Source organism: Epinephelus fuscoguttatus, linkage group LG9 (assembly GCF_011397635.1).
Source record: "Epinephelus fuscoguttatus linkage group LG9, E.fuscoguttatus.final_Chr_v1".
NCBI lineage: Eukaryota > Metazoa > Chordata > Actinopteri > Perciformes > Serranidae > Epinephelus > Epinephelus fuscoguttatus.
Genome location: NC_064760.1, coordinates 38,839,914 through 38,866,370, shown reverse-complemented (window position 1 = coordinate 38,866,370; position 26,457 = coordinate 38,839,914). Strand labels below are relative to the sequence as shown.

At 40.7% G+C, this 26,457-nt stretch overlaps 2 protein-coding genes across 2 annotated transcripts in view; both read right to left on the bottom strand.

The window, feature by feature from the left end:
* The window catches only part of uvssa (UV-stimulated scaffold protein A), a 44,358-nt gene extending 28,589 nt beyond the window's left edge, over window positions 1-15,769 (bottom strand). Inside the window, exons 1-8 of the mRNA XM_049586248.1 lie at window positions 15,627-15,769; window positions 14,589-14,716; window positions 14,116-14,269; window positions 13,628-13,804; window positions 13,074-13,194; window positions 12,356-12,919; window positions 10,106-10,215; window positions 9,291-9,419 (exon numbers count right to left, since the gene is read on the bottom strand). Of these exons, the coding sequence (XP_049442205.1) occupies window positions 9,291-9,419; window positions 10,106-10,215; window positions 12,356-12,919; window positions 13,074-13,194; window positions 13,628-13,804; window positions 14,116-14,269; window positions 14,589-14,701 (1,368 nt within the window). The 5' untranslated portion in view covers window positions 14,702-14,716; window positions 15,627-15,769. The remainder of the gene's footprint in view (window positions 1-9,290; window positions 9,420-10,105; window positions 10,216-12,355; window positions 12,920-13,073; window positions 13,195-13,627; window positions 13,805-14,115; window positions 14,270-14,588; window positions 14,717-15,626) is intronic.
* A 1,759-nt stretch (window positions 15,770-17,528) lies between these two features.
* Window positions 17,529-25,485, bottom strand: sil1 (SIL1 nucleotide exchange factor). Its single transcript, XM_049586609.1, has 12 exons — window positions 25,382-25,485; window positions 24,779-24,891; window positions 23,074-23,218; window positions 22,820-22,925; window positions 22,609-22,714; window positions 21,914-22,000; window positions 21,354-21,449; window positions 21,134-21,255; window positions 20,750-20,846; window positions 20,481-20,645; window positions 20,162-20,326; window positions 17,529-18,552 (listed from the first exon to the last, which is right to left on the bottom strand). Exons 2-12 carry the CDS (start codon window positions 24,884-24,886, stop codon window positions 18,355-18,357), a joined length of 1,395 nt encoding a protein of 464 aa, XP_049442566.1. The 5' UTR covers window positions 24,887-24,891; window positions 25,382-25,485; the 3' UTR covers window positions 17,529-18,354.
* Window positions 25,486-26,457: the final 972 nt, after the last annotated feature.

Sequence of the window (26,457 nt, the reverse complement as noted above, 5' to 3'; positions counted from 1 at the left end):
GGAAAATGTCTTTTGGGAATACTGTGTGTCTCTAATGTCATCATTATCACAAGACATTTCCAACAGTTAGCTTAATGAACACATTATACACAAATGCATTTATAAACACACAGTCATATTCCTGAGAATGTCACACATAAATTACACACACACACTCTCACACACACAGATATGAGAAGTTCAGGAGGAACTAAAGACTGTGGACTGTGGACACTGTGCGGTTACTGCATGGTCTTGAATGTGCACTGAAAGATTACACATCTCTGCTCCTTTGTTAACATTTTCTTGCACCCTGAACCTGAAGTGGCATTTTAACAGAGGACAGGTGTCCTGCAGGACATTCTTAAAACCTTACATGATTTTTATGGAGTTCAAGCCTGACTTTGAAAGTGTTGGTGGCGGTCAAAGGTCAATCCAGAACTTTCTGGCCAGCAATAGATGACTGACTTGAAAGGTAAGGGTGTGTGTGCCAGCAACCTGTCAACACTGCTGTTCTAAATGGATTTTAAGAAACGCTAGGGTACATGAGAACAGAGTACCTACTTCTTTGGTACCAGCCAAAGTATGTCCGTGTTGAGTACAGAAAGCTTGCATCCAATGTCTGTTCAGACTCATAGTTCGGTCTACATCTTTCTTTCTTTCTGATTTTAATCACAAACACGTAAAAATGTTGAGAAACAATGCAAATGCAAGCTAACTGTACATGCAGTTAACACTCTGTGGTGTTTTCATATTTAAGCTACTGTGGAACTTCTTGTCACAAGCATATAGAATAACCACGCCTCTTTAGATGATATAAATTCCTCAAATCAAGGTTCTGGGAACAATGCCAATAAGATCTCATGACTGCGATGTTCTCAAAAAACTAAATATACGCGGTTTGGACTTATCCATAAGGCCTACAAATCCAGGCTCCTGATGGGCTAAGTAGAACAGTCAAACCTACTGGAGTTTCTGGCTCAGTAACTTGAGGTGCGTCTTTTCAAAACTTAGTCTGAACAGACAACTTTCCGAATTTAGGGGGTTAATATGTGGAACTCTTTACCCACAGAACTCCAAATGAATCATGATGATGATCTATACAAACTCAAATTGCCACAGTTTCAGTCATGGTCCAGAATGACCAGGTGCTTTTCATTGAGTTTCATTTAACTGTATTTTTATTGCATTGGTGTTTGCCCTCTGTGCCGTTGTGTATGTGTTTTCCTGTTCAGTCATGTGTATTTGTATAAAGGTACATCTAGGTATGGGCACTCTATTTCTACATTTCTATTTGAGTTACTAAATTGTATTCACTAACAAATCAATCTGCGGTCCTGTTTTCATCATTACCATTGTTACAACACATTCTTTTCTTAAATTTGCTCTGCTACAGGGAGTGGAAGTCCACTGCCACTGATTGATTTCAACATATTTACAAACTAATTAGGCCTAAAGCTTCCACTGGAGTCTGACCTATTCAAAGCTTGATTTGCCACAACATCCCACATCTCTATTACCACCTTGCACTCCTGTTCATTACTACCCAGAAAGGATCCCATGGGATCCCACGCTAATGAGAAAAAAGCTTTCCACTCCCCTCGCTCTCGCTCCATAGCTTCTTCTCTGCTGCTTTACCCCATTATACTCCTCCAGCCCCAACACCCCCAAACACACACCCTTTGTCTCTGGGGAGCAGTCAGCTTATATGATGTATAGGGTGACATCTTTATTTCACTAACCTAGGCTGGCAGGTCTATTAGCCAGCCCAGAGCTTCCCAAACCTTTCCCTGTCAACGAGCTTATTCTCAGCTGTCTACTTCAGTTCCCCCTCCCAGCCTGTCTCAATCTGTGATCAAAACAGTCATTATTATACATTCTCGCCTACTGCCAAAGTGAAATTACACAGTGCTATTCTTCATTTTACTGGGGACTTCTGAAAGCTCTGGGAGGACACCCAGAATGTCCTGAGAAGGTGCAGCAGCCCTTCAATGACCCCTGGGGGTTTGTGGAGCCCAGTTTGGCCCTGCAGTCTGTGATAACCAGTAATCACCCCCCCCCGCCCCACACACACACACACACACACACACACACACACACACAGACCATGTGAGTCCCAGAGGATCCATCACTTCCAATTTAGAAACCATCTCCTTTTACTTTATCAGAGACCCCTGATGGAACTAGACTGTGTCCATAATGATTTACTAAATTTCACTCCAGCCACAGAAACGCTCCACTCCATCCACTTTTGTGAGCCACATGACACTACAGGGTCTCATTTTTAAAATTACAATATCGCTTTTTTTTTCTTTCTTTTTTAATGTTTTTGCAAAACTTTCTAAAGTCAACTCATCCTAGGTTGTTCAACTTATGCCAAAGTGGTCTCCTGTGTGGTCCCATGAAAAACAAAAAACAAATCTGACTCTTGATCATCAAACTTTGTCAGCAGTCAGAGAAGTTCTCTTTGCACCAATTTATTACAAATGAGGGAATTTAGTTATATTCAAATTTAATTTATGTCCACAGACTTCAAACAATCTCTCCAACCTTACATATTTTCCTCATATATCAAATCTCAGCATGACGACCAAATTATCTGTGCAGTGCTTATGTTTTTGTCACTGGGCAAAATGGAGATGAATGACAAGACTCACTGCATGAACCCAACAAGATTGAATGGGTTTTTAAATATATTGTGCATGTTAGCACAATATATTCAGTTTTTGCCCTTATTCTGAAAAAGACAATATTCCTACCAAAATGTTTACATGGTTGATGAAAATGAATATTCCACTAATATTCCAGTTTATTTGCAGCCGTGCATACTCTAATTAATGTGCCCTAACATGTTGTTTATCACTTCAGAATATGTAAAAGCTTTGACATTTTACTTCTGTGCATCAAAATAGGATTTTATCACAGTTTTCTACCTGTAGTGGACTAGTTGGACTGTGACAACAGAGCTTCCTTTTTTCATTCCTTTGACCACTTTCTTGAAAAGGCCGATGCTGCCATATTTGTCCAAAAACCTGCTGATATCTGAGTCATGCATTTTGTATAAAAGTAGGTGTATTTCTTCTTCTGATCAGAAATGTGGACTTTTTTTTTGGCATGCCTCTGAAAACCCCTGAAAACTGTTGGCTAGTTGGTTTGTGTATGACAGAGCCAACCGTGAACAGGCAAGAGACCGTGAGTTGCAAACAATTCTGGTAAAAACCCCAGTGGAGATGCATATTTCAAACTTGTTTTATACCTACATGTCCAAAGTATGCTATTAAAAACCCAAATAATACCATCATTTTGGTCTCCGTATGTCATGACTATATGTCACAATTCAACGTCAAGATGATGTTGGCATGAGACATTTGGAAGATGTTTGATTTTGGATTCTTAACAACAAAACTGTGAACCAACAAAATATCAGCATCATCTGTCGTTAGTATTCTATGTTAATTCTCAGTTGGCATTAAACATTGTCCTGAATGTCCACAGTCCGGCTTTCCCTCCAGTTTCTGATACCTCAGCTCAAAATATTAGGCATAGAACTCACTGCATGGAACAAGGTTAATCGTTTATGTTGGATGTGGGCCCACATATTTGTGTTATGGCTATTATGGCTACAATACAGTACAACAAGCAGCTAACTAAGGGTGTTGCACCAAGCACATTTTGGTTTGCAGTATTAGGTACAGCCAGTCTCAGCTAGAATAGTTGTATCGGAAATGAGACCAGATTTTTTAAAGCTCATTTTTCCACCCTTGTCTTGAATTCTTAACTCCTTGCAATTACCTTTTAAGTTTTATTCACCACATGTACTTCCCTTTATACTCCATTATGAAAGAATAACTGATTAACCAATTTTCTGAGGTGCAATAAACAGAACACCATGACTCCCTATGAACATAATGCATAATGAGGAGGAGCAGAGAAATAGTGGCAAAGAGATCAGGAGAAAAACATATTACTGGTGTACAACTGAGAGAATGAGACACATTCAGAGAATGAATGTACAAATGAAAAGGAGGGAGCGTTGGAGGAGAGAAATAGAGGGATAGTCTTTCTTTGTTTATCTCCAGTGAGAAACAGGCGGCCACATCCATTGTGCTGTGATAAGATGGGTTATCAGCAGTAAACAAGGCCTGGGCCTGTATGAATGGAGCCCGGAGTGACTGAATACACTCTTAAAAACAGATATGTTCAAATAAGTCTGCATGTCTTATCCTTTCCTAAACACAAGCCCATGTTTTCAGTTTGCGGCACTCAACGGATGCATATGGTATTCTCCTGCTCATAGCTCATACTGAAAACTCCCTTCAAACACATTCAGTCTTCCAAAAAGCTGAAAGCTGCCTGTATCCTGATACTGTGAAAAGTGTTTTTAAAGAAACACTTTCCTTGACATACAAAATTGTTTAACTAAACAAAGGTCTCAGTATGCTTCAAACTGAGACCACGTCTGAAGGCACAAGTATCTATGGCTGGCAGTGCAAAAAGCCTGTCATCATAGAGAGGGACAAGATGTGATGAATCAAACAGATGGGAATAACAGACACACTTTCAGACAGCCTCTCCTCAAAGACATTAATGGCATTGCGCTGTGTTGTCCACAGAATATGTGGAAGTTATTGTGTAAAGAATGAAAACTAGAATTGAATGAATTCCTACGTTACGGTGAAAAACATGTTTTGTGAGGACACAGTAATCTTGACCTTTGACCTATGACCACTAAATTCTAAACAGTGCGTCCTTGAGTCCAAATGGACGTTTGTGCCAAATTTGAAGGAGTTCCCTCAAGGCTTTCTTGAGATATCACGTTTCTGGCAATGCGACAGAACAGATCACAGTGACCTTGACTGTTGACCTATTACCAACAAAAGCTAATCACTTCATCCTAAATTCCAAGTGGATGTTTGTGCCAAATTTGAAGTAATTCCCTCACCGCATTATTCAGATATCACGTTCACGAGAGACAGGGACAGACAACCTGAGAACATAATGCTTCTACCCACACAGCTATTGCTGGTGGGAGGCATAAAAAAGGCTTGAGACCTTGTGACCTTGACGAAAGGGTACAAATGGCCTTGGCCCAAGGCCCAGTGGGGGGCCATGCAAAGATCTACAGTTGACCCTTAAATGAGAGTACCACAAGTGCAACACTTCACTTACTGACATATATCACTAACAATACATTTATATGTATTTGCATGATAAATACATTAGCTGTTATCATTAAAACACATTTCAACTTGTCATCTGATACCCCACCGCCCATGATTATTGTGAATATTTTCACATTTTCACAGTGGGGATCAGATATGCAGAACATACATGTTCTTTTCAGGCTAAGATGCAAAGCGAACTGCAGCCTGACCAAATGACAACCTCTAAAAAATGATTTTGACATTATAATGTTATCATCTAAGGGATTTGCCACTTCAGGGACTAAAGGTCCTTCGCGGCTCAACCCTTTTTCACCAGTGGCTAAACAATCTAACATTGTTTGGATAAAGGTTTGGATCATTTTTGTTAAACCACAAACAGCCCCGAAATCACCATCACCAAAACCCAACAGACTCAATAAACAGTAATTTAAGTGTGTATAGAGCCAGCATATTTTCACATCTAAATAGGTGAATATTAGGGACTTTTTTTTAACCAAACCAGAGCTGATGATTGTTAAAACAGCAGAAAGATTAACCAAGCTGTATTCTGTGAGATTTGTTTTGTTCCTGTCCACTTTGAATGAAGTGTGTCTTACAATGATAGAATACTTTTTATTTAAATGAAGTCTAGTGGCTTTGACCATGGTGATTTTGGGTCTGTTTCTGGTTAAATGAAGAGGATCTTACTTTTTAAGAAAAAGGTATGTCTCTGAAATTATCCTTCAATAATCTTGTCAGACACTAATAATAACAATCTGAGCCTGTCAGTGGCAAAAACAAGCCCTTTGAGTGGAGGTACACTGATGTTGTGAATATGCCCTGAGTGTTCACACTGCAGCCTCGCCGCTACTCTCAACTTCTACCGGACCAATGCCAAAATTGTTGTTTCCATTGGTCACTTAGACATAAAGACATAGGAAATATGACCCAGCTTGAATAGTACCCCCTAAATCTGGATTTTTTAGTTTATTTGATGTGCAGTCGGCCACACAGCAACTCTTCAGCGTGGTAGCAAATGCTTTATTTTCCACCTCAGCGTAAAAGTATGTGACGTTTTACAGACATTCCCAAAAATACTGACTGTATCTACGGCAAGTGACCCAATACTCTAACCCAAACCAGACTCCAGAACATCAGGGGCTGGCTGATGTTGGCCAGCTGCCCTTTACACATACTGAGAGGCTAATGTTTGGTGTGGGGCAACCAGAATGATCATCTCATTTTGCAACATGCCAGAAGCAAAGGGTGTCACAGCCATCACCTGCAGTTATGGCTTAGATCAGCCACTAGATGGTGTCCTTTAAAGAAATCTCTCCTCATCCTTCCTTGGATGAAGGCAAATTAACAAAGAAAAAGTCTCAGTATGAAGTAGCTTAACTATCTAGCCATTTTTACCAACTGCTACACTGGAGCTTGCTAAATTAGCATTAACATTAGACTGGAACAAAGACCATCAACAGCCATTCACATGTTATATGTTAGCTTTGGGAACCTTTGCTGACACCAAACAGTAAAATATTCAGAGCCCATGCACTGAACAGTTGGCCGCAACTAAATAAGAAACGTCTTCCAACTTCATGTAAATGCTTCTGCACTCAACCCTCCCTCTGTTTTATTCTCTCATTCAATAAACAAGCCCTCTCTATCTGCCTCCATAACACTCCTCTTCTCTTTCTCCGGCTCCCCCGTTATGGAAGACTATATTGAGAGGCCCGTTGAGAGAGAAACCAATCGTGTGGTGTGTCAGTGGCCCGATAGAGAAGGACCCAGTAATGGAAGGCCTTTTAAGGCTAAAAAGGAAAAGCTAATTATGATAAAGGGGCTGTAAGTTGTGTGGTTATCGCAGTGCTGGGCCTGCTGGTGCAGCAGACTGGTCCCTGACAGTGATAACCAGGCAGAGCGAGACGGCCGGCGCTCTGTCACTGTCACTCTGCCGCTCTGTTCAGCTAAAGATGGATTCACACACTACAACTTTTATGCCTTTTTTTTCTTCAAACGCATAAAGCGGTTTGCATTCACTGATCCTTTAAAACCTGAAACTGCAGGCTGCTGTCCATTTCTCTTGGATTTTCTTCGTCTCTTCTTTTTTTCTATCTCTCAGCACTGCAAGTACCCCACCTCTTAAACACAGACATTTCAGCACCAATTAAAACCTCTCAAATCAGCAATTAGTTTGAGTGAAAAGCTTTCCAAATGGCAAGCTCCACGATAATACCGCTCTGTATGTTTGTGCCTCCATTTTGGGCCAGCTCAAACTACAGCAGAATGGCGATGCTAAGCTAGATATAGAGGCAGCCAGATAGACATATCAGCTGTCAAGCCATGGGGCACATTAGTGGTAGTGAAGTGAATGAATGGGTACATCCTCCCCCTTGCTCCCCAATTTCTTCTCTCTGTCTCTGATGCATTATGCATTATGGCTGTGCCTTGCTATCTCACCTCTCCCAAATGTCTTTACTATTAATATTTCCATCCTCCCTCTCTCTGTCTCTATTATGATACTTCTCTCTCGGGGCTCACAGAAATGCAGGAATGAACAGAGATGTTTACAGAAGAAAACAGGAAGAAGACACTTTTTAGAGCCACGAAAATTAATACAGAACAACAATAGGGAGGTGTTTAGATGAGACCTAAGTGTATAGCACATAATAATGAAGAGGGCCAAATGAACTTGCAATGAGATTTGGTAATATAACTTCCTAGCATGATGTTTTTCATCTATCTCTGGTAGAAAGCAAGCAAAGACAATTTAATCAATTTAAGCTTGAAAACTTGCTGAAAAAGGAATCAGGCTATATTTCACAGTGTGTCTTGTACCAGCTGAGTAAAAGTCTTAAGTGGACTTCATTATGAACTGGCTTCTCATCTTCCAGATTTCCAAACTTTAAAGACCAGCCAATCGGTTTCACTTGAGCAGCAAGCATCACTGCTGAGTGGTGACAAGCATCTGAAAAAGCAGTTCTTTCTATGGCCACTAGATGGTGCAAAGGAAAACTAAAGCTCCACTGAGACAAACGTTGAATCCTCAGTCAAACACCAGAACACCAGCTATGAATTCTCTTTAGGTGAAACCAGCAGCTCTATAGCTCGCTCTGTCAGTCTGTTGGTTCACGAAAATTTCCCCACCCTGTGGAGACCACATCTCTTGCCCTAAGTGGCTGAAATTTGGCATTAGGCCAAATGTGTGTGTGTGCGTGTGTGTATCATTGGGAGAGGCCCATAACTTCAAAATAGATTTATTTACTTGTCCAAAATTTTGTGGAAAGATTGGTCATGAACCAAAGGATAGCTGATCAAAGAAGTATTTCACTGCTAGAAGGATGGTCTTTTCATTCAAAATTCTACTTGTGTAGGACTCCATTTAAAAAAAATTCTCTTTCCAAAATACAAAGCAAAAGTTTCGGCAGTAATTTAATTTATTTCAATATGTTTAGTTCAAGAATCACTGTTTCACTATTGAGATATTACAGCTGTGGCCACAGAATATGGGAATTTAGAGGAGAATAAGAAGCCAGCTGATGTGGTACTTTGTGGTGGTGTTTTTGTGGAAGCTCAGACTTGATCCAGACTGATGGACTCAGACAGAGAAGGATCCAGCTATCAACACATCACTCCTCTGCAGCTGTTGTGTCTAACTAAATCATCTCATGTGAATGGGACATCTGAACTGTGTGTAGTGATGTTGTCGTCCAATTTGATTTGTAGTAGGATGCTGCCATCTGCTGGCCATCCTCTATACTAGCAAAATATAAACATAAATACTGTATATACTATAGGTAAATATCAGGTGTGTTCTTGTCTTGTACAATGTAAACATGGGTAAAACTGAAGTGTGTCAGTGCTATTAAGTGTTTATTTTCCTTGACCATTAACTATAAGTGAGTTCCCTTGATAACTGACTGCCGGGTGTGTCTGAGACATGACCTATGAGCTAACCTTAGCTCTTTATTTGACATACAACTATTCACATATTTTTGACAGACTGCAGGGATACAAATTTAGCTTTATTAACTTGTTTCAAAGTAAATGTCGTGTGCACACATGTGGGAACTTGTTCCCTACTTGTCATGTGTTAGTGAGGTGAATGTCCAGGCAGATTACTTCAATCAGCTCAGCTACCAGTTAGAATGTATAATTGTCACTCACCACTTTGCGGTGCCTGGTCTTGTAATCAATGTGAAGCTCTTTGTGTTTCTGCAGGGCAGCTTCCAAAGACCTCTTCAGATCCAGCGCCCTCCTTAACAGCTGCTGCTCAGCACCTGACTTAGTGAAGACCTACACATACACAAACACATGCACATGCCCACACGAACAAAGGGAAGAAAGGTTAGACAGGCAAACCTGTTACTGAGACAGTTGGACAGATCTGAGGCTTTCCTCAACAACCAATGAGAAATAAGATAAAACAGAAACTAAAATTACCACCACAAGTCAAGTTGCAGTTACAGTTTACAATTATGTCTACAAAAATACGGATGCTTCACCCACATCTTCCTCCCAAAGTCTCATCACTTTCATCATTTTATCCTAATGGGCCTTTGTGTGAAACATTGTCATAATTAGCATATGAATTCTTGCATTATTGCCAAAAACATGTTTTTTGATGTCACAATTACCTTCACCAATTCTCACATTCACGAAAATGAGATTGAGCCCAAATGGACGTTTGTGCCAAATTTCAAGAAATTCCCTTAAGGCGTTCTTCTTCACGAGAATGGGACGAACAGACAGACAACTTGAAATATAATGCCTCCAGCCAGAAATAAGGCTCAAGTCTAACAGCAGCAGTTGCACCATTATTATTAGTACTAGCAGTAGAAGACGGAGTGATATAATGGTAGCATTAGCATTAGTAACAAGTGGGTTGTCTTCTCATCTTGTACACTAATTTCTCTTCAAATACTTCAATGTAATAATTTATTACATGTCTACATATTTGAACTTGGGGCGTTTGTACTAACCTGAACCCAGCCCTGCACAGCTGGTAGGTGTTTAGCTGTTATCAGTCTGTGGAGGTCTATCACCGTGGAAACCACTGCCTCATTATCCTCTGTCTCCTTAACATGAAGACCTGTGAAAGAGAGAAGGAAAGAAAGCAAAGAAAGAAACATGTCACTCACTGATACAACCAGTTCAGAATAAAGTGTTTCATTCCTAAGAAATAATTCCAGAACATATATCACTCATACACTGATACCACTTAATAGCCGCTTGCAAATTAACACGAGGGAAACTATTTGTTAACAATTACCTACCTTCTGTTATAGTAGTCTTAATTGTCTGACACTGTTTGAATGCTTTGTTTGTTAAATTACAAACAGCAACACTATTACTGCACAAGCAGGTGTTCCTAACAAACTGGTCCGGGAGTGTGTTCATAGGACTGATTCATATTTGAATTCTTTCAAAGCTGGTGCCAATAACACACCTCAGTTTCCATACCAATACTAAAAGAATACTTTTTCAATACCTTAAATAGAGAATATAAATGTGTATTTTTACAAAAACGAGTTCAGTCTTACACTCCTCAGCCACCAGCATGCCACTCAAATGTTAAATGTTTTCCGAACACAAGCAGGCAATGCCTAAAAAGGATTCAGCCTAAATAAAACTGTCAGTGGCTCACAACCTTTTTCATTGAAAAAATATTTGAAATATTTGAAATTCAACCAAGTACCTCCTGACCAGTGCAGAGCATTTTTGATAGAAACACACCATGGACAAAACGGGATTGGCCTTAGTGTGGCAGTTGACAGTTTACAGCAGTTAATGATTGTATTCAAAATAGGAATACTGAATGTAAAATTGGGTTATCGAACACCAAATTCTAATTGTGTCATTCTTAATTACAAGTGGATGTTGGTGCCAAATCTGAAGAAATTCCCTCAAGGTGTTTTTGAGATATCATGCTCACGAGAATGAGACAAATGCAAGATCACAGTGACCTTGACCTTTGACCACCAAAGTCTAACCAGTTCATTGTTTGGTCCAAGGTAATATTGTGCCAAATCTTAAAAAGTTCCCTTAGGGTGTTCTTGAGATATCACATTCCCAAGAATGTGACGGATGCAAGGTCACAGTGACCTTTGACCATCAACTTCTGATCAGTTAATTCTTGAGTCCAAGTGGATGCCAGAACATATAGAAAACGACATGTAAATGTGTTGTCTTACCTTACCGGTGTGGTGCCATGTTTGTTTACCATTTAGCTCTGCTTTCCAAAGCGCGGCCGAAATATCGCGAGAACAAGCAGCGATCTCATACCGTGCCTGAAATCTCGCGAGCTCTAGATAAAGCCCAGCTGGATACTACTCCAGGTGGAGGTGTCTCGTCCTCGGTCACATCCAGACCTTGAAAATAAGGCTGCAACCGGTCCCATTCCTTGCAACAGAGGCATTCCTCTTCTGTGGGCACTGGGGCACAGCATTCACAGGTACACCACCAATCTCCAGAGCTACGCAGCCTCACAGCAGCCATTCCTCCCCTCTCGTCCTCTACCTGTTGCGCCTCTCTCTCTCTCTCCTCCTCTGTTCTTCAATTTCACGAAGCTCTTCGTCAGTGTATTCTGGCTCAAATAAATAAGGGCGGCCATCAAACTCTGCAAAATCAAATTCCTCTTCCACAAAGTCGAAGTCTGGCAAAAAGTCAGCCATTATTCTATAAATCTTTCATAAAATAAATGAATGAACTTTTCAGGCTAGTGTCCGGTTCTGCCTTCCAGCTGTTGCTGCTTGTTCTCGTGATATTTCGGCCGCGCTTTGGAAAACAGAGCTAAATGGTAAACAAACATGGCACCACACCGGTAAGGTGTTTTCTATATCTTCTATGAGGCGGTCTTTGTGGAAAAAAAAGCTTGTTTAGTGGACTAACTTTGCACTAGAAGTATGCCCGTTCACTTACGTTTTAACAGGTGTGACGCTACTATGCGCCCTGGCTGTATCTAGGCTAACGGCTAACATGCTAACTATTATTTTTATGTCACTAGTCACTTGAAACAAATTAAATGAATAATAATGCAAACATATAGTATATTTGTAATGTTAAATTATGAGACTGTTGCAGACATCTGTCAGAGACATAGCTTGTGGTGCCATTGGAATGCACTGCATTACACTGAAGGGTGTCTCTATCATTTAAGACACTGTTAACATCATAGTTTTAATAGTAATGTATTACAGCATGACTGGAGTTGATATAAGCTGTGTACCCACCAGGACTGAACTTCAGCTGCAGACTGTAGGAGTGAGAGACGAGCCCAGAGTTACGAATAAACGAGTCTTCGTCATGAGCATCCTCCTCCTCTTCTTCACTACTTCCATCCTCCTCTTCTTCACTGTCTTCCTCTTCTTCTTCCGCCCTCTGTGTTGTCTCCATCTCTCCCTTCTCCTCCTCCTGCTCGTTCCCGTTCATCCTCTCTGTAATCTCCTCCTCCTCGTCTTCAGAACTCTCCTTCTTTTCCTTTTCTTTCCTCTCCTCCCTGTTGTTCCTCTTCTCCTCTGTCATTCCTTCATCTTCTTTTTCTGTAGTTTTCTCCCGACTGCTTCTGTTATCTTCCCTGCTCTCCTCCTTCTCTTGTACCATTCCTTCTCTCCAGTCATCCTTCAGGTCTTTGCTGCAGCAGGGCTGTTCATCAACTGATGGACATTCACTGGCTGGTTGGGAGCTGGGAGGGCTGCTATTGGCTGTCTGGATGTCTGTAAGGTCGAACTCGGGGAAAAGCAGGTTCATACAGGATTCCATCTCTGTCAGCGTTGCCTCAATTTCCTGATACGACTCTGACAAGGAAACGATAGGGAGATATCCCGTTAAAGTTTTGCTCCAGCTAGGAAACTGCTACAAAAACATACTAGAGCTTCATGGACCACATGGGATTTTTGGGGGTTTGTTATTATTACTAGCGGTAGTATTTTTGAATGATGTGGTATTTACCCTCCATCTCTTTGGAGGCTGCCTCCACTCTCTCCTTATAGATCCTTTCCATTTTCCTCTGTCTCTCCTCCTCCCTCCTCCTCTCTGCTACCGTCCTGGCCTCAGCATCCTGGAAGTCCACCTGACAACACAGACGCATCACATCACTCACAACATGGGAAACACAGTCCAAGTGACCAGCAACAGTAGCAGGAAAAACACAGAGTTAACATAGCATGTTGATGTCATCTAGTACCATCATTAGGTCAACATTTAATTTGTCCATACCTTGGTTTATGATAGAGAGGGCCAAAATATACTAAAGCTCGAAAGCTTTTTTCACTCCTGGGAAGTGTACTGTCTCAATACAGTGTGTCAATGCTCATGTTAAATGAAGAAGACCACTGGATTTATGACGTCTACCTCACATAGCTGCTAGCATTAAATTATGGTGGCTCTCAATCTTGTAATTCATCAACAAAATGTCCAACAGGACCTGTTTAGATATTTACCCTCAGCTAACATGGAACTATTGGACAGTTTGCCTGGCAGCAACAAAAGAAAGAGTATCCTACCTTCTTAACCTGTTTGAGAAAGTGGTAACCCAATGCTAATTTCTTATACGCTGTCCCATAAGAGTCCTGCCATGATTGGACAGTCCGTATGGCCAGTGACCTCAGTTTCCTGGCTACCTCTTTAGGGGGAGGGAGAGGCTGTTCCGAGTCTGTCTCTACTGTCAGCTCCAAGAAATCCTATGAGAGATGGACAATTGACAGAGACGAGGAAAGGAGAGGAGAGGAGAGGAGAGGAGAGGAGGATAGGAGGAGAAAAAGAAGAGAATAAAAACATGATTAATTTGCAAGAGCTGACCTACAATCCCAGTAATATATGTTTATGTTTTTGACCTGTCCAGGTTACACAGGGAGACGTTTATTTCCATAAAAGACTTGGTAAAAAATGAGCCTAATAAGACCTGCACCTGAGTATGATAAGCTGATAATACGTACTAACCAGTTCAATAAGGTGCTGTGGTGTTTAAGCTATTGGTCTATGATGCCAGTACCTGGAAGTTGTCCACCAACAGCGTTCTGAAATGGTGTGATCTGGTGAAGAGCTCACTGGCTATCTGGAAGGCAGACAGTCTGATCTCAGCATGTTCTTCGTTGAGCTGAGACATCACTGAATGGTACACGTGGTCTATGCAGTCATTAGACACTCTGTGATGAATGACAGACACAAAGTGAACACTATTAATGATTTGTCATTAAATTCTACATTGCCTGTATGAAAATATTGCAATAATCATGTTATCCATACTCTTATAATTCTGCAAATTCTAATATTACCATGATCGTCTCAGATGACTTTCCTCCCAAAAATCTTTGAGAAGGAGTGTTTAATACTGCTTCTATTCAAATTATATTTTTCTATGTTTTGGCTTCTTTAAGAAGTCAGTGTAAACCTGCTTAATCCAAGACCTCCATGGTGCACAGTTACTCATGCCTGAAATATCCCTGTGTGTAGTTATAGACATACTTGCAGATCTTCTTGATTTCCTTCATCTTGTTCTCGTTGAGCTGTGGCTGTCCTGAGGTGGTCAGCTCCTCCACCAGCACTGACAGCCTGTCCCTCTGAGACAACTCCATCATGAGTCATTAACACACCTGTGAACAGGGACACACTGCTGCTGACTTAACAGAGTTTACCTAGAGTGAAGTTCTCCAGCTAAACCATTTCAACAAGACACAAGACGAGAATATCTAAATATCCACAAAACTGAAAAAGTGAGATGTGAATCCTGTTGAAAACTATGACAGCTAAGTGATGAGGAGATGTAGACAGAAAGAAAGACTTTATGATGATGAGGAACTGTTGCTATCTCAGAGGAATACTGGATCAAATGGTCGAACAATATACTGTATCAAGATCTCTGATGCTTGTTGAAGGCTGTCATGTAAAATTAGTACAAATATGTAAAGGCTGGCTCTGAAGAGAGCAAAATAACTACCCCATACAACCCCACTTCAAAAAATCTGAACTATCCCTTATTGTTAAGGTGTAATAGACGGTGATCTCCCACATTTAGTACACTGCGAAGTCTATCATCCTCTGTGTGTACTCTGCTATGTTCTAGTTATATAGAAATTCTTTGTAGGCTTGCCATTTCACGATACCAACTACATTTATTGCTCTACGCTGTAATGATAATGCAGGTGAGGTGTTGGGGCAACACACATGCTATTACATGTATTTCCGAACCAGATAGACAGCTTAAGCTAACGCTACATTACACTGTAACTAATGTTAATAACGCTGATTTAAGTAAATTACTCTTTACAATTTACACACTTGTCTATTTTTATGAAATAACATAAATAAATGAATGCCTACAGATCCTATACACACGGTATCATTTCTAGATAGTCTATTAAAGTTCAGACTGAGCTAGAAGTGAATTTATAGGCTAGCACCTTGTTAGCTCCTACAGTGCTAACAAATATAAACACAGCCTGTCTCTTTTATCGGCAGGTAACTTTAGCTTGCCTTATAAAATACTCAAACTCAGTCAGTTACCTGGGTGTTAGCTCCGAGTGACCAAAGAAACACGTAGTCCATTCATGACAAAAGATATGAAATTATCGGCCGCTGTTTAGTACCATTTACAAACAACCATTGATAACGCTGGTTATGTGAATTCCAATCTAATAACATCCCTATTTCCGTTACCGGCTTGTACTTCCGGCTAGAATTTTCATAATAAAAGCATCAATAAGGATACGGACATTTATGGGCAATCTATGGGACACACCGACACCCGAGGCGAATAGAATAAAATTAAGTAACAATAGATATCATATTGTAATAGATATCACCATGAAACTCTACAAGTTGATTGCTTACAGTTAAACAATTATTTTTTTGTATCACAAGTTTTCTGAAATTTTATGTTTGAATATGCAAATAAGACATTATCTAATTAAATTTGCATTGATTTACATACATTTCCAGAAGAAAAATCTGAACATTGGACAAAGCCAGGTTCAAAATTCTGGCCCCATTTTTTAGACACATTAGAGTCAAAGGTTTTTACAAAGGGCATATTGGATATCTCCTTTTATCCCTCCATAAATCAGAAAATACTGTCAACAGCCATAAAAAAAAAAAAAAAAAAAAAAAAAAAAATACAAAAAAGTTCTATAAAGCTATGAATGATAAGTGAAGTTAAGTTTGGTGTATGTATGTCATAATGCACAGGAGAATTTTTGAGTGCGATAAAAACTCACTTTTAAAAAAGGGCCTTCAAAGATACATATTGTAAATGGACCTGCATTTGTATAGCGCCTTTCTAGTCATCTAGTGACCACTCAAAGCGCTTTTTACACTACGAGTCACGTTCACCCATTCACACACACATTCATACACTGGTGGCCGAGGCTACCATACAAGGTGCCACCTGCTACTCAGTTTTAACACACTCACACACCGATGGAACAGCCATCGGGAGCAATTTGGGGTTCAGTATCTTGCTCAAGGATACTTCGACATGCAGCCTGGAGGAGCCTGGGATCGAACCGCTGATCTTTCGATTGGTGGACGACCCGCTCTACCTCTGAGCCACAGCCGCCCCGTAATATTGTAAAATCCCATACATAAAAAAAAGCCACTAGGGTTTTTTGCTTTGTTTTGTTTTTTTGTATAACAAGTTTTCTGATATTTTATGTTTATGGCATTATTTGAGTGAATATCAGAATCAGAGTCAAATGTGCATTTTTTTGTTTAAATTCCCAGTTAAGAAATCTTAACTACAATAAACACCTAAATATGCATTTGGAAGTTTTATTTCCACTCGTCTGAAAGAGAACATGTTATGGAGGCAAAATAGCCCAAAATTTCAAAATTGACCAGTGCATGAAAATAATATGTTTCACTCGTGGATAGATACAGTTGAGCATAATTAACAAGACTGAGACAATTCTAGTTTCAACTGGGATTCCACTTTTGTAAGTTGTTATAAGTTGTAGTTTATGGTAGTGGTGATGGTGAATGGCCGCAACTGCGTTCACTGAGAGGTGCATCTAAAATGTTGTTCCTTTGAAACATTAATCAGTTATGTGTCCAAGGATAATTCAAGGGTCATAGATATGCATAGCTGCAGCATTAACAAATCGGAAATAAATACAGAAGCTAGACAAAATACCGTATCTTAAAATGCAGTCATATTTCCGTAAAACATGAATAAGATCAAGGTGCAGTCGATATATTATTAAGTGAATTTCTGGCTACTGACTTATAGCAACAATATAGCAACAGATGAACATCTGAGAGGAAGTAAACAAAACACAATCCAAAAGCAAATCCTAATGTTTACACAGCACATATACAGTACATTTATCAGATGGACCTTCAACATTTCACACTACAATTTCTAGTTGAACTTGGAGGTAACCCTACAGGAGATACAGACACACGACACCATCACATAAATAAATATTTATTCTTAAAATATGAACACAAAGTAAACCCCATCCTCATCCAAAAACAATCCAAGGCCACTGACAAAATCTTAATTTTCTTATGTTCATACTGACAAACCAATGAGGGTCAGCCCAACATTTGTGTCCTCAAAGGCACGTCCCCAATCTTTGAGCTGCATGCAGCAGAAAGTCTGTCAAGGATTTTGCCAGCTTTTTTTGGGATTGTTGTGGACTTAAATTCCTTGTATCACAGCAGCCTTTCTAAAAATTGGCAACACATGGTGAGATTTTTATAGGCGTTTGTTCGCAATACAATTGCCAGTGCAAGTGAAAATTGCAAAACAGTATCTCACACCTGTTAATGACCATTAGGTAACATTAGTGGTGTGATGCTAACAGCTAGCCGTGTGATGCTAACAGTTAGCCCTGTCACTGTGTGTGTGACTCTATCTCAGGCACAGAGCTCTGGTCCTACAGCAGCAGTGTCATGATACACAGAGAGAGAGGGGCTGAGCAAATCAATACATTGCTTGCAGCTCTACAATGACATTAGATCTTCTGCGCTTTAAATAGTCAACTTTGCAGTAAAGTTGCGGTGACTGGACAAAACTGCAATGTCATGCAGAATTCAAGGGAATTGGCTGAATTTGCATTAGGTGTAACAATATCGCCACATTCTGCAAAGACTGAGTGGACTCTTGTCTTGAGGAGTTTGTCCCTCTGTGGTTGGTTATGTGCTTGAAGAGTGGTTGTTTCATCCCAGCAGTCTATAAGTCTGTGCACTCATCTCTGCATCTGTAATGTCAAATGCCACTGTGCACTTATCATCATTTCATCTTGACTTGTAGAGCATCTATTAGATCTACAATCTCTACAAAGTAGCCACTCTCCTCTCCTAGAATCATTTCTGACTGGATCATTTCCTGGTACTGGTGTTTGAGAGAGAGCAGAGAGCCCAGCAGAGAGCTGTCTGAGCGGTACTGATCCGAACACACGGGAGCCATCGCCAACAAAGCCCGCAGAGCCTGAAAGACAAATGACACAAACACTTACAACAAGATCACTTAATACACTATGTTAATTTGTTCAGGCAGTTTGGGTTTCCAAAAGAGTAACTCTTATTTCAACCTGAACCTATTTTCCCATGTTTTTGTGTCTACAGCTCCATTTACACTACGTGTTGAGGGCAGGACTGTTGCATTGTTATGCCACCTCACTGGTCTTTAAAAAGAGGTACAATCGTGGTATGGGGGGACAGAGTTGTCTTGCCTTTGAGCCAGTAGTGGAGGTAGTAAGAGTTCTGAAACTTTGTCTGAGTAAAAGGAATACCCGGCAGGACAGGACCATCAAAGGGACAGGTGCAACATTTTGACAACATATTATGTGTTCAACCCTCAGCTGGGAGATTTAAAAGCACTGGATAGCAGTTAGCAGCTAACATAAATGTCTGCAAATTGGGAAAACAATGAGGTCCAGGAGCTCCTTTGCCTCCAAGCAGAGGATGAGATCAGCCACCATATAACAGGGAAGGTAAATGATCCTTATTGCCATGTTAATGCTATTGTTTATAATCCACTGTTGACACATATGTTAAATGTCACCCTCAAGGCAAATGCTGTGGGTTAAGTGACAAATGAGAAAAACACTTTTTATATCGAGAGAGAGAGAGAGAGAGCTGCAGCTGTGAAACAGGCTGCAGTGTAACCAATCGGGAGCGTGTTTGCATGGTGCATATAGTAGAAATTTTCCTCATAGGCTTTCTCTCAGAGAACCCTTTCTAACAGAAATCTATTCATTTTAACTAAAACCACAACTTTTTTCCCAAAGCCCTCCTAAAAATCTTCTCCCAACAGTGTGCACTGTCAATTAATGTCCACTAAAAGTGCATGTTTTTGCCAATGACAGGCTCAGATTATAAATCTTAGTGTCTGACAACATTATGGAAAGATCCCTACAGAGATAGATCTGTTTGTTAAGAGTAAGATCCTTTCTGTTTAACCAGATACAGCCCCAAAATCGCTATCTTTAAACCCACCAGACTCCCATTAAAAAAACAATAATTTTATCCTTGTAAAACACACTTCATTCGAAGTCGACAAAAACAAAATAAAACTTACAAAAGCCGTCTCGGTTCATCTTTCCACTGATCCAACATTCACCAACTCTAGTTTAATTGAAATAAACTCTTAATTCACCCAGTTGAATGTGAAAATATGCTGGCTCTATGCACACTAAAATAACTGTTATTCAAATCTGGTGGATTTGCTGATAGCGGTTTCGGGTTGTTTCTGGTTAAACAAAAAGGATCTTACTCTTTAACAAAAAGGTGCATGGATCCTTCAAATACATTGTCAGACACTTAGAACAACAATCTGAACCTGTCAGTGGCAAAAACAAGCACTTTTAGTGGACATGCACTTACTGTGCGAACATGCCTCGAGTGGTTACAGTGCAGCCTGTATTGTGGTCCTTGTCTACTCGTCACTTAGACCAAAACATGGGAAAATAGGGTCCAGGATGGAAAATACCAAAGTTTCCCTTTAAAGGCAAATACTGGTTATTTACCATTTTAAGCTGATTATCATTTGTGTTAATCATCAGTTATTCACCTCCACTATCTCAAAGTAAGTCTACCTTCTCTCTGTAGTCATGCTCAGTGGACTCCAGCAGCTGTGGGACCAGACTGCACCAGCCCTTCTCCAGCAGCTCCCCCTGCAGAGACACCCTGGCATACTGACGCACCCGCTCCTCATGGGAGGCATCCAGCATCGGGTCCAGACCTGCCTGTGAGATCAGCTCCTGGTGGAGCAAGAGGGACAAGTATCACCTAGGAAGTCTTATTCTGTATTCTCTTCAAGGGCCAGTGGAACCCATTCAGTCTGAGCCATTAAACAAAAATCATTCTAGTAAATCTCTAAAAATAAACCTTAGACTAACGGTTTGTTTGTCATACCTTCTCACTGATCATATCATATAACATGGTGACAATGCGTGTTCGCAGAACTCCGCCACCATCTGCCCTGAACAGCTCTGAAAGGACCTGCAGCCCTCCATGTGACAGGAAGTGGCGCTGTGCGTAAGGGAAGTTCCGTAAGAGGGAGGCCACTGCAAACAGAACCTGACAGGAGGACGGTCACACACACAGAAAACATGACAGCTGAATTTAATGTGTTTGTACACACCTCCTTGTCAATAAATTGTAATGTGAGCTTGTGTTTGTACCTTCTTTTTGACTCTGAGTGGCTGTGTAGTGGCTAGTATGGTTAGGAGCGTCTGAAGAGCCCCGCCCTCCACAACCTTCACCTGGACCGCCGGGTTACTGCAGGACAGTGAGAAGCACTGTTAGCAACTGTTCAGAAAGCTCACACCGATATTGATGCAGGTGCAGGAGACACAAGTTCAGATTTTAAACAAGAGTACAACAGAAAATCCATCACTTTCTGTGTTGGGCAACTACAGCGAAGTGATGTGGTGTCATACTATACAGCCACATGTGTTTTGATATTAAACACAGAGGAGTTATACTGTACAGCTGCTTCATTGGTGAGATGTTCAGTCCATCAGTCAGACCTAACTTTAATACAACGAACATGCAGCAGTTTGTACCTGGAAACAGCAGATCCCAAAACAAAGGCAGAGTTTTCCTGTAACCTGAAGTCTGAGCTGTTCAGACCATCTAGAACAAGCTGGAGACCCCCCATCGAACAAAGGGTCTGAGCGTTATCCACCTAACACATACACACATACGGACAGAAACACACTTAAACCTCAGAACACATCTGTAAGCTAATATCCTCAGAGAAGGTTTCAGTGTGTGTTCTGTTACCTGATGTACCAGATACTCCAGCTCCTGCAGGATGCTCAGCTTCTGCTCTGTGGTCGACTTGCTGCTGTTAAACTGGTCCAGCAGCTGCCTCATTATCTACACACACAAAAACACACTTCATTCAGCTTAACAACTACAATATAGTCACAAGTTGATAAAAGCAACATGTCGTGCAGCAGCTTAACAGTAAGCTGACTACATTGTAAATTCTGAAAGTATGTATTTCTGACTTGTGTATGCTTTTTTGTTAAGTTCTTCTTTTATTGTGAAAAGTAAACAACGGAAGGTTCCTGCTGATTCAGAGCAAGGAGCCTCCATGTTTACCATGATCACATCACTTTATTTCAGCTATCGGCTGTACATTACTGCAAACTATCTTATCTGTTAGCTGCCTTCCCCAGATAGTTAGCACAACTGTTGGCACAGCTGTCAAGGGCAAGTATTCGCCAGTTGCAAAATACTCCAAAGACCACTCCAGCAGCCATATATGTGTGAGTAATGTGATGTCAAATTTCACACCATGTTCGGTGTAAACACATGATTAGACTAGTATAATGTACCTGAACATCCGTCTCCACCTGCAGGTCCAGCTGAGCCAAGTCTCTCTTTAACTCCTCTATGGGACGAAACCTGGATGCCACGGAGTCCTACAAACACATGGCGAGGAGAGGACACAGTCAGCATAGTCTGAGTGTGATATCTTGGTTAGTTATGAATAAAGGTGCACACTTTTTTTAGAATACTACTAAAATTATATTTTTTAATGGTAAAAAAAACAAATTGTAAACATATTGTTAGTTTTAAAGGCACTTTTTTTCATTATGTCAGAAAGTACATATGAGGCAAATAGCAATGATCATCTCGTTACAATGCAATGTTCTACTGGGAAACCTTTGGCCCTGGCATTCATGTGGGTGCCACTTGATGTGCTCCACCCACAACGCACCATGTGGAGGCCAGGTCGACACCTTAAATTCTTTGTCACATTTCTCAAGCCATTCCTGAGCAGTTTTTGCAGTGTAGCATGGTGCATTGTCCTCCGTCCTCCTTCAGGGTGTACTTGGTCTGCAATGGTGTTTGGGTGGGTGGAGTGCGTGAAGTGGCATCCACATGAATGCCCGGATGAAAGGTTTCCAAGCAGAACATTGCATTGTGTCCAAATTATCAGTGTTATTCGCTTCACCTGTCAGTGGTTTTAATGTTTTGGCTCATTGGTGTATATGTGTATGTATGCCGTAATCAACAGTCTTGTTACCTGTTGGTCTGTGTCTTTGCTCACTGGATTCAGGTCCTCCTTCATCTTCTTCAAGGCCTGTTTCAGTTCATCAGGATTGAAAAGGGACTGGATCTCTTCTTTCTCCCTGCAGAGACAGACTTTTACTGCTGTACACTGCTGCTTAAACACAGTGTTCAATAGGTGAAATAAATGACTTCTTGAAGTCTCAGGTGTTTCTCTGGACCCATACCTGTGTTCCTGGGTCCAGTATTTGAGCTTCTCTTCACCCAGCCTGACCTCCCTCTGACCTGTCTGCAGATTCAGCCTCACATGGGAACCTGCTGGCACTGCCTGGCCTACACACAGTCACACAGACACACACAGTAAGTCACAATATCTCAAACATCCGCTTGGACTCAACAACAAACTAATTTAAGTTTTGGGGTCAAAAGTCAAGGGTCAAGGGACTATGACATAGTACCAGTACAGCTTTCAGTACCTTACCTGGTTTGAGTGTTTGCCATTCTTCAGTAGGCTGGACCACCTCTAAATTTCCACCATCTTCATCAACTGCCACCTCCTCTTCTTCATCACCAACAACTCCATCATCTTCTTCTGTATTCTCCACCACAGTTAAGGCAGACTCAGACTGCACACACACACACAGGAAACAGCATCATTGCATCTCTGGTGCACTGACCATCAGCATTCTAGAAGTTTCGATGCTACCATTAAAAAAAATAAATAAATAATAGTAATTTTGATAAGAGTATATTCATAACGCATGTTTACATATCAGATGTGTATTAGTTTTTTTGTGACTGGGTCTGTCTTATTTTTCCTGAAATGGTCTTGGATCAGTATATAAGACCTAACTTCCGTCTCAAAGTTTTAAATCATACTGGTATTTTTTGAAACATCAGTATTGAGTCAATGCACCTCAAATAACATGACAATTGGCCACTTTGTTAGCATGCAGGCTGCTAACAAAGCTAGAAAAAAAAGAATACTTTACAGGACAGCTGAGCTGCAACTTACAGGTTTTAGGTGAATTCCCAAGCTTGTTGTAGATTTGTCATATATACAGTAACAGTTTCCTTTAGCACTCGACTTTTTGGGAGTCATCTTCCCAAACTCTGAAACTACTCCAGGGGCTTGTCTTTTCTGACATCTTGCTAGCGAATCAGATGCAGTCAAACTCTCCCAGCTTCTTTTTTTTTCTCTCTCTTTTACATTTTATTGATAAACAGCATAAACTCTGCCAGTTTTAGTTCTGTTGGATTGCTGTGACTCACATTAGACAAGAGCAAGTCGCAGTACCAAAAATTTCACCAGGAACCATTTAAACACTGACTTGGATGTTGATTACCATGGCAGTGATCAAAGCGTCATAGCATTCTGATTAGCCCTTGTGATCTTCACAAATCAAAACTTTCTTAATGTCTCCTTCATGACTGACACTATCAGTCTTCTCAATTAGTCAAAGCTTTAATTTTACTTGAACACTTTAAATTGTCAGGCCTTTTCCTACTTATGTTCCAGACCTCATGATAATTATGGGGAACAGCATCTATTTTCAATATTCATATGTTATTCCTATGGTCTAAGACAGTCCCAAAAAACATTAGTAAACATGGACAAATTTCTCATAAATCCAAAAACTTGAGTGCTTAGAGCTCAAATTTGTGATGTCATAGGGTATAAATTCTGAAGCTGCTCCATAGACAATGAATTGGGAAAGATGTTATAATGGATCCCTGGGGAAATGTTCTGAGTATATGGGTACATTTTCTGTTTCAGAACTGAGAACATTACAATAGGATAAAGCTCATTTGGGTATAAACAAAACAACCAGTGCGTGGATCCACAAAATCAGGCTCCCAGTCATTGTCTATAGAGCAGGTCCAGACTTTATACCCTATGACATCACAAGTTTGAGACTTAGTTCTCTGGTTTCTGGCCTTGAGAGAAAGTAGCTCATGTTTCCAAATATTAATTGAACTTTCCTTGGTCATGGTAATAACAAAGTGGAATTCTTAATTTAGGTGGTGTTTCCCTGTAAGTTCAAGTTGCTGTTCCAACTCCTGGCTGTTTCTAAATATAGAAGTTTTACTAAACACACCTAGCTGCATGCTCCATCTGTCCCCACCCCAAAAATGATGCAACATGGTGTAAAACATGGGAAAAAAGATGCATCATAACAGCTCACCTTTTGGCCAAGAATTATGACTATGTGACAGCAACACAGCACCAAGAGAAAAGCCAGGGTTAAGCAGCTCCATGAAGCTCCTGTGGCTCTCCTTGGTATCAGTTTCATGGTGACTGAAACACAGCAAAGCACAGTGGTACATCACTGCTACTGTCTCACATCCTGAAGCCTGACTGACAAACTGAAATCTGTCTGCTGAGTGAGGAACATTAACTTAACATCTCACCAGGCCAAACTCCATTTACAAATATGATGTTTTAATATCACCATGCCCTTCAGGGACAAAACTACATTAGAAGTAACGTTAACATGACTACATTACCGGCTACTGTCTTTTTGCCATATTTTACTTAGTCTCTTAGCGTTGGCTCCTGATAATACACTACATGAGTATATTTACGTAAATAGTTGTTATAATGGACTCATAAGAGTCCAGATTTTGAATGGAGTTTGGTGTGACATAGCCTACCTTTCCGTGAATGACAGCGACGACACAGTGAGTGGCTAACAGGCAAACGTTCACTGACTGTACATAACAGTAAGAGTCACAGTACACCTGACGAGTTATTTACCTACCGGAGTAGCAGATTAGTAACAACTCACCTGTTTGAAACGTGTCTTGACTTGGTTTATTCCACGTAAACACACTGACAGTTCCCACATATATCTGCCTCACGCTCTGACGGCTTTTATTTTGTCACTCTCAGCTCTCATTGGCCCACGTAGGTCATCTTCTTCTTCTGTACAAAGCTCTTACAGCATAGACAGTGAGCATTAGTGCCACCAGCTGGTGAGGAGCGGTATGAGGCTAAAGTGAGAAACGCTTTCTCTTAAACGTCTGTAAATAGTTCGTTAATCGTTTCTTCTCTCAATAGAGTCATAAATACCTGAAGCAACACACCACTACACAGGGGCGGATTATGAGACAATGGGCCGCTGGGCACAGGCATGCAGCTTTGCAGCTGGCTTTGCCTCTGTATTGTTGTTGTTTTGCAACTCTTTGTAGCTGTCAGAATTTTTGGACGTTTTATGTCTCTTTGTGGTGATGTTGTGTGCCCTTAAGGTTGTCTGTGTGTGTTTGTAATCGTTTTGCATCTCTTAAGGCTCATTTATACTTCCTTTAAGTACGAAAATAAGTACATCTGTTTGAAACCTTGTCATCTTCACTGCCCTCATACTTCCATGCGTCCTTTATGATGGCATAGATACAGCCAATAGATGACAAAAGAGGGCGGAGTCAAATGTTTCAGACAATAACAAACATGGTGATGGTGGAGGAGGTCATAATATTGTATCTAGTATTGGCAGTGGTGTAGATGGCGGTGGACTGTTGGGTAATGAACATCCCAGCATGTGGACAGAGAATTCTTGTTTCAGTCCATCTGACAGTGGGGGTCAGGAAATCACAAGCACTGTTAATGTAAACATATGTGGTGATCTACAGCCAGTCAGAATGCCTCACCAAAAATCAGGGTCCAATAAATGAAAAGCCAGGGTACAGAGAGAACAAGACAATGAAAGCAAGAGGAGAAGCGATGGATAAATATCTGGCAAAAAAAAGTGAAAAAGCAGCAGGTATGACAGGCAGAGCTGATTATGAGAAGTGAGGCAGACTAATATTATGCTGTATCGAACTCAGTTTTAAAGCTATCAGTTACAAGTGAAGCTCTTTGGCCTTA

Bases quoted from the DNA above. Each gene is read 5' to 3' on its own strand.
- sil1 (XM_049586609.1), bottom strand. From the start codon at position 24,886: ATGAAACTGATACCAAGGAGAGCCACAGGAGCTTCATGGAGCTGCTTA. The intron at 22,001-22,608 runs GTAACAAGACTG...ATGTGTTTGTAG, and splicing joins GCAAAGACACAGACCAACAG to GACTCCGTGGCATCCAGGTT. The intron at 20,847-21,133 runs GTACAAACTGCT...ACTGTCCTGCAG, and splicing joins TTGGGATCTGCTGTTTCCAG to TAACCCGGCGGTCCAGGTGA.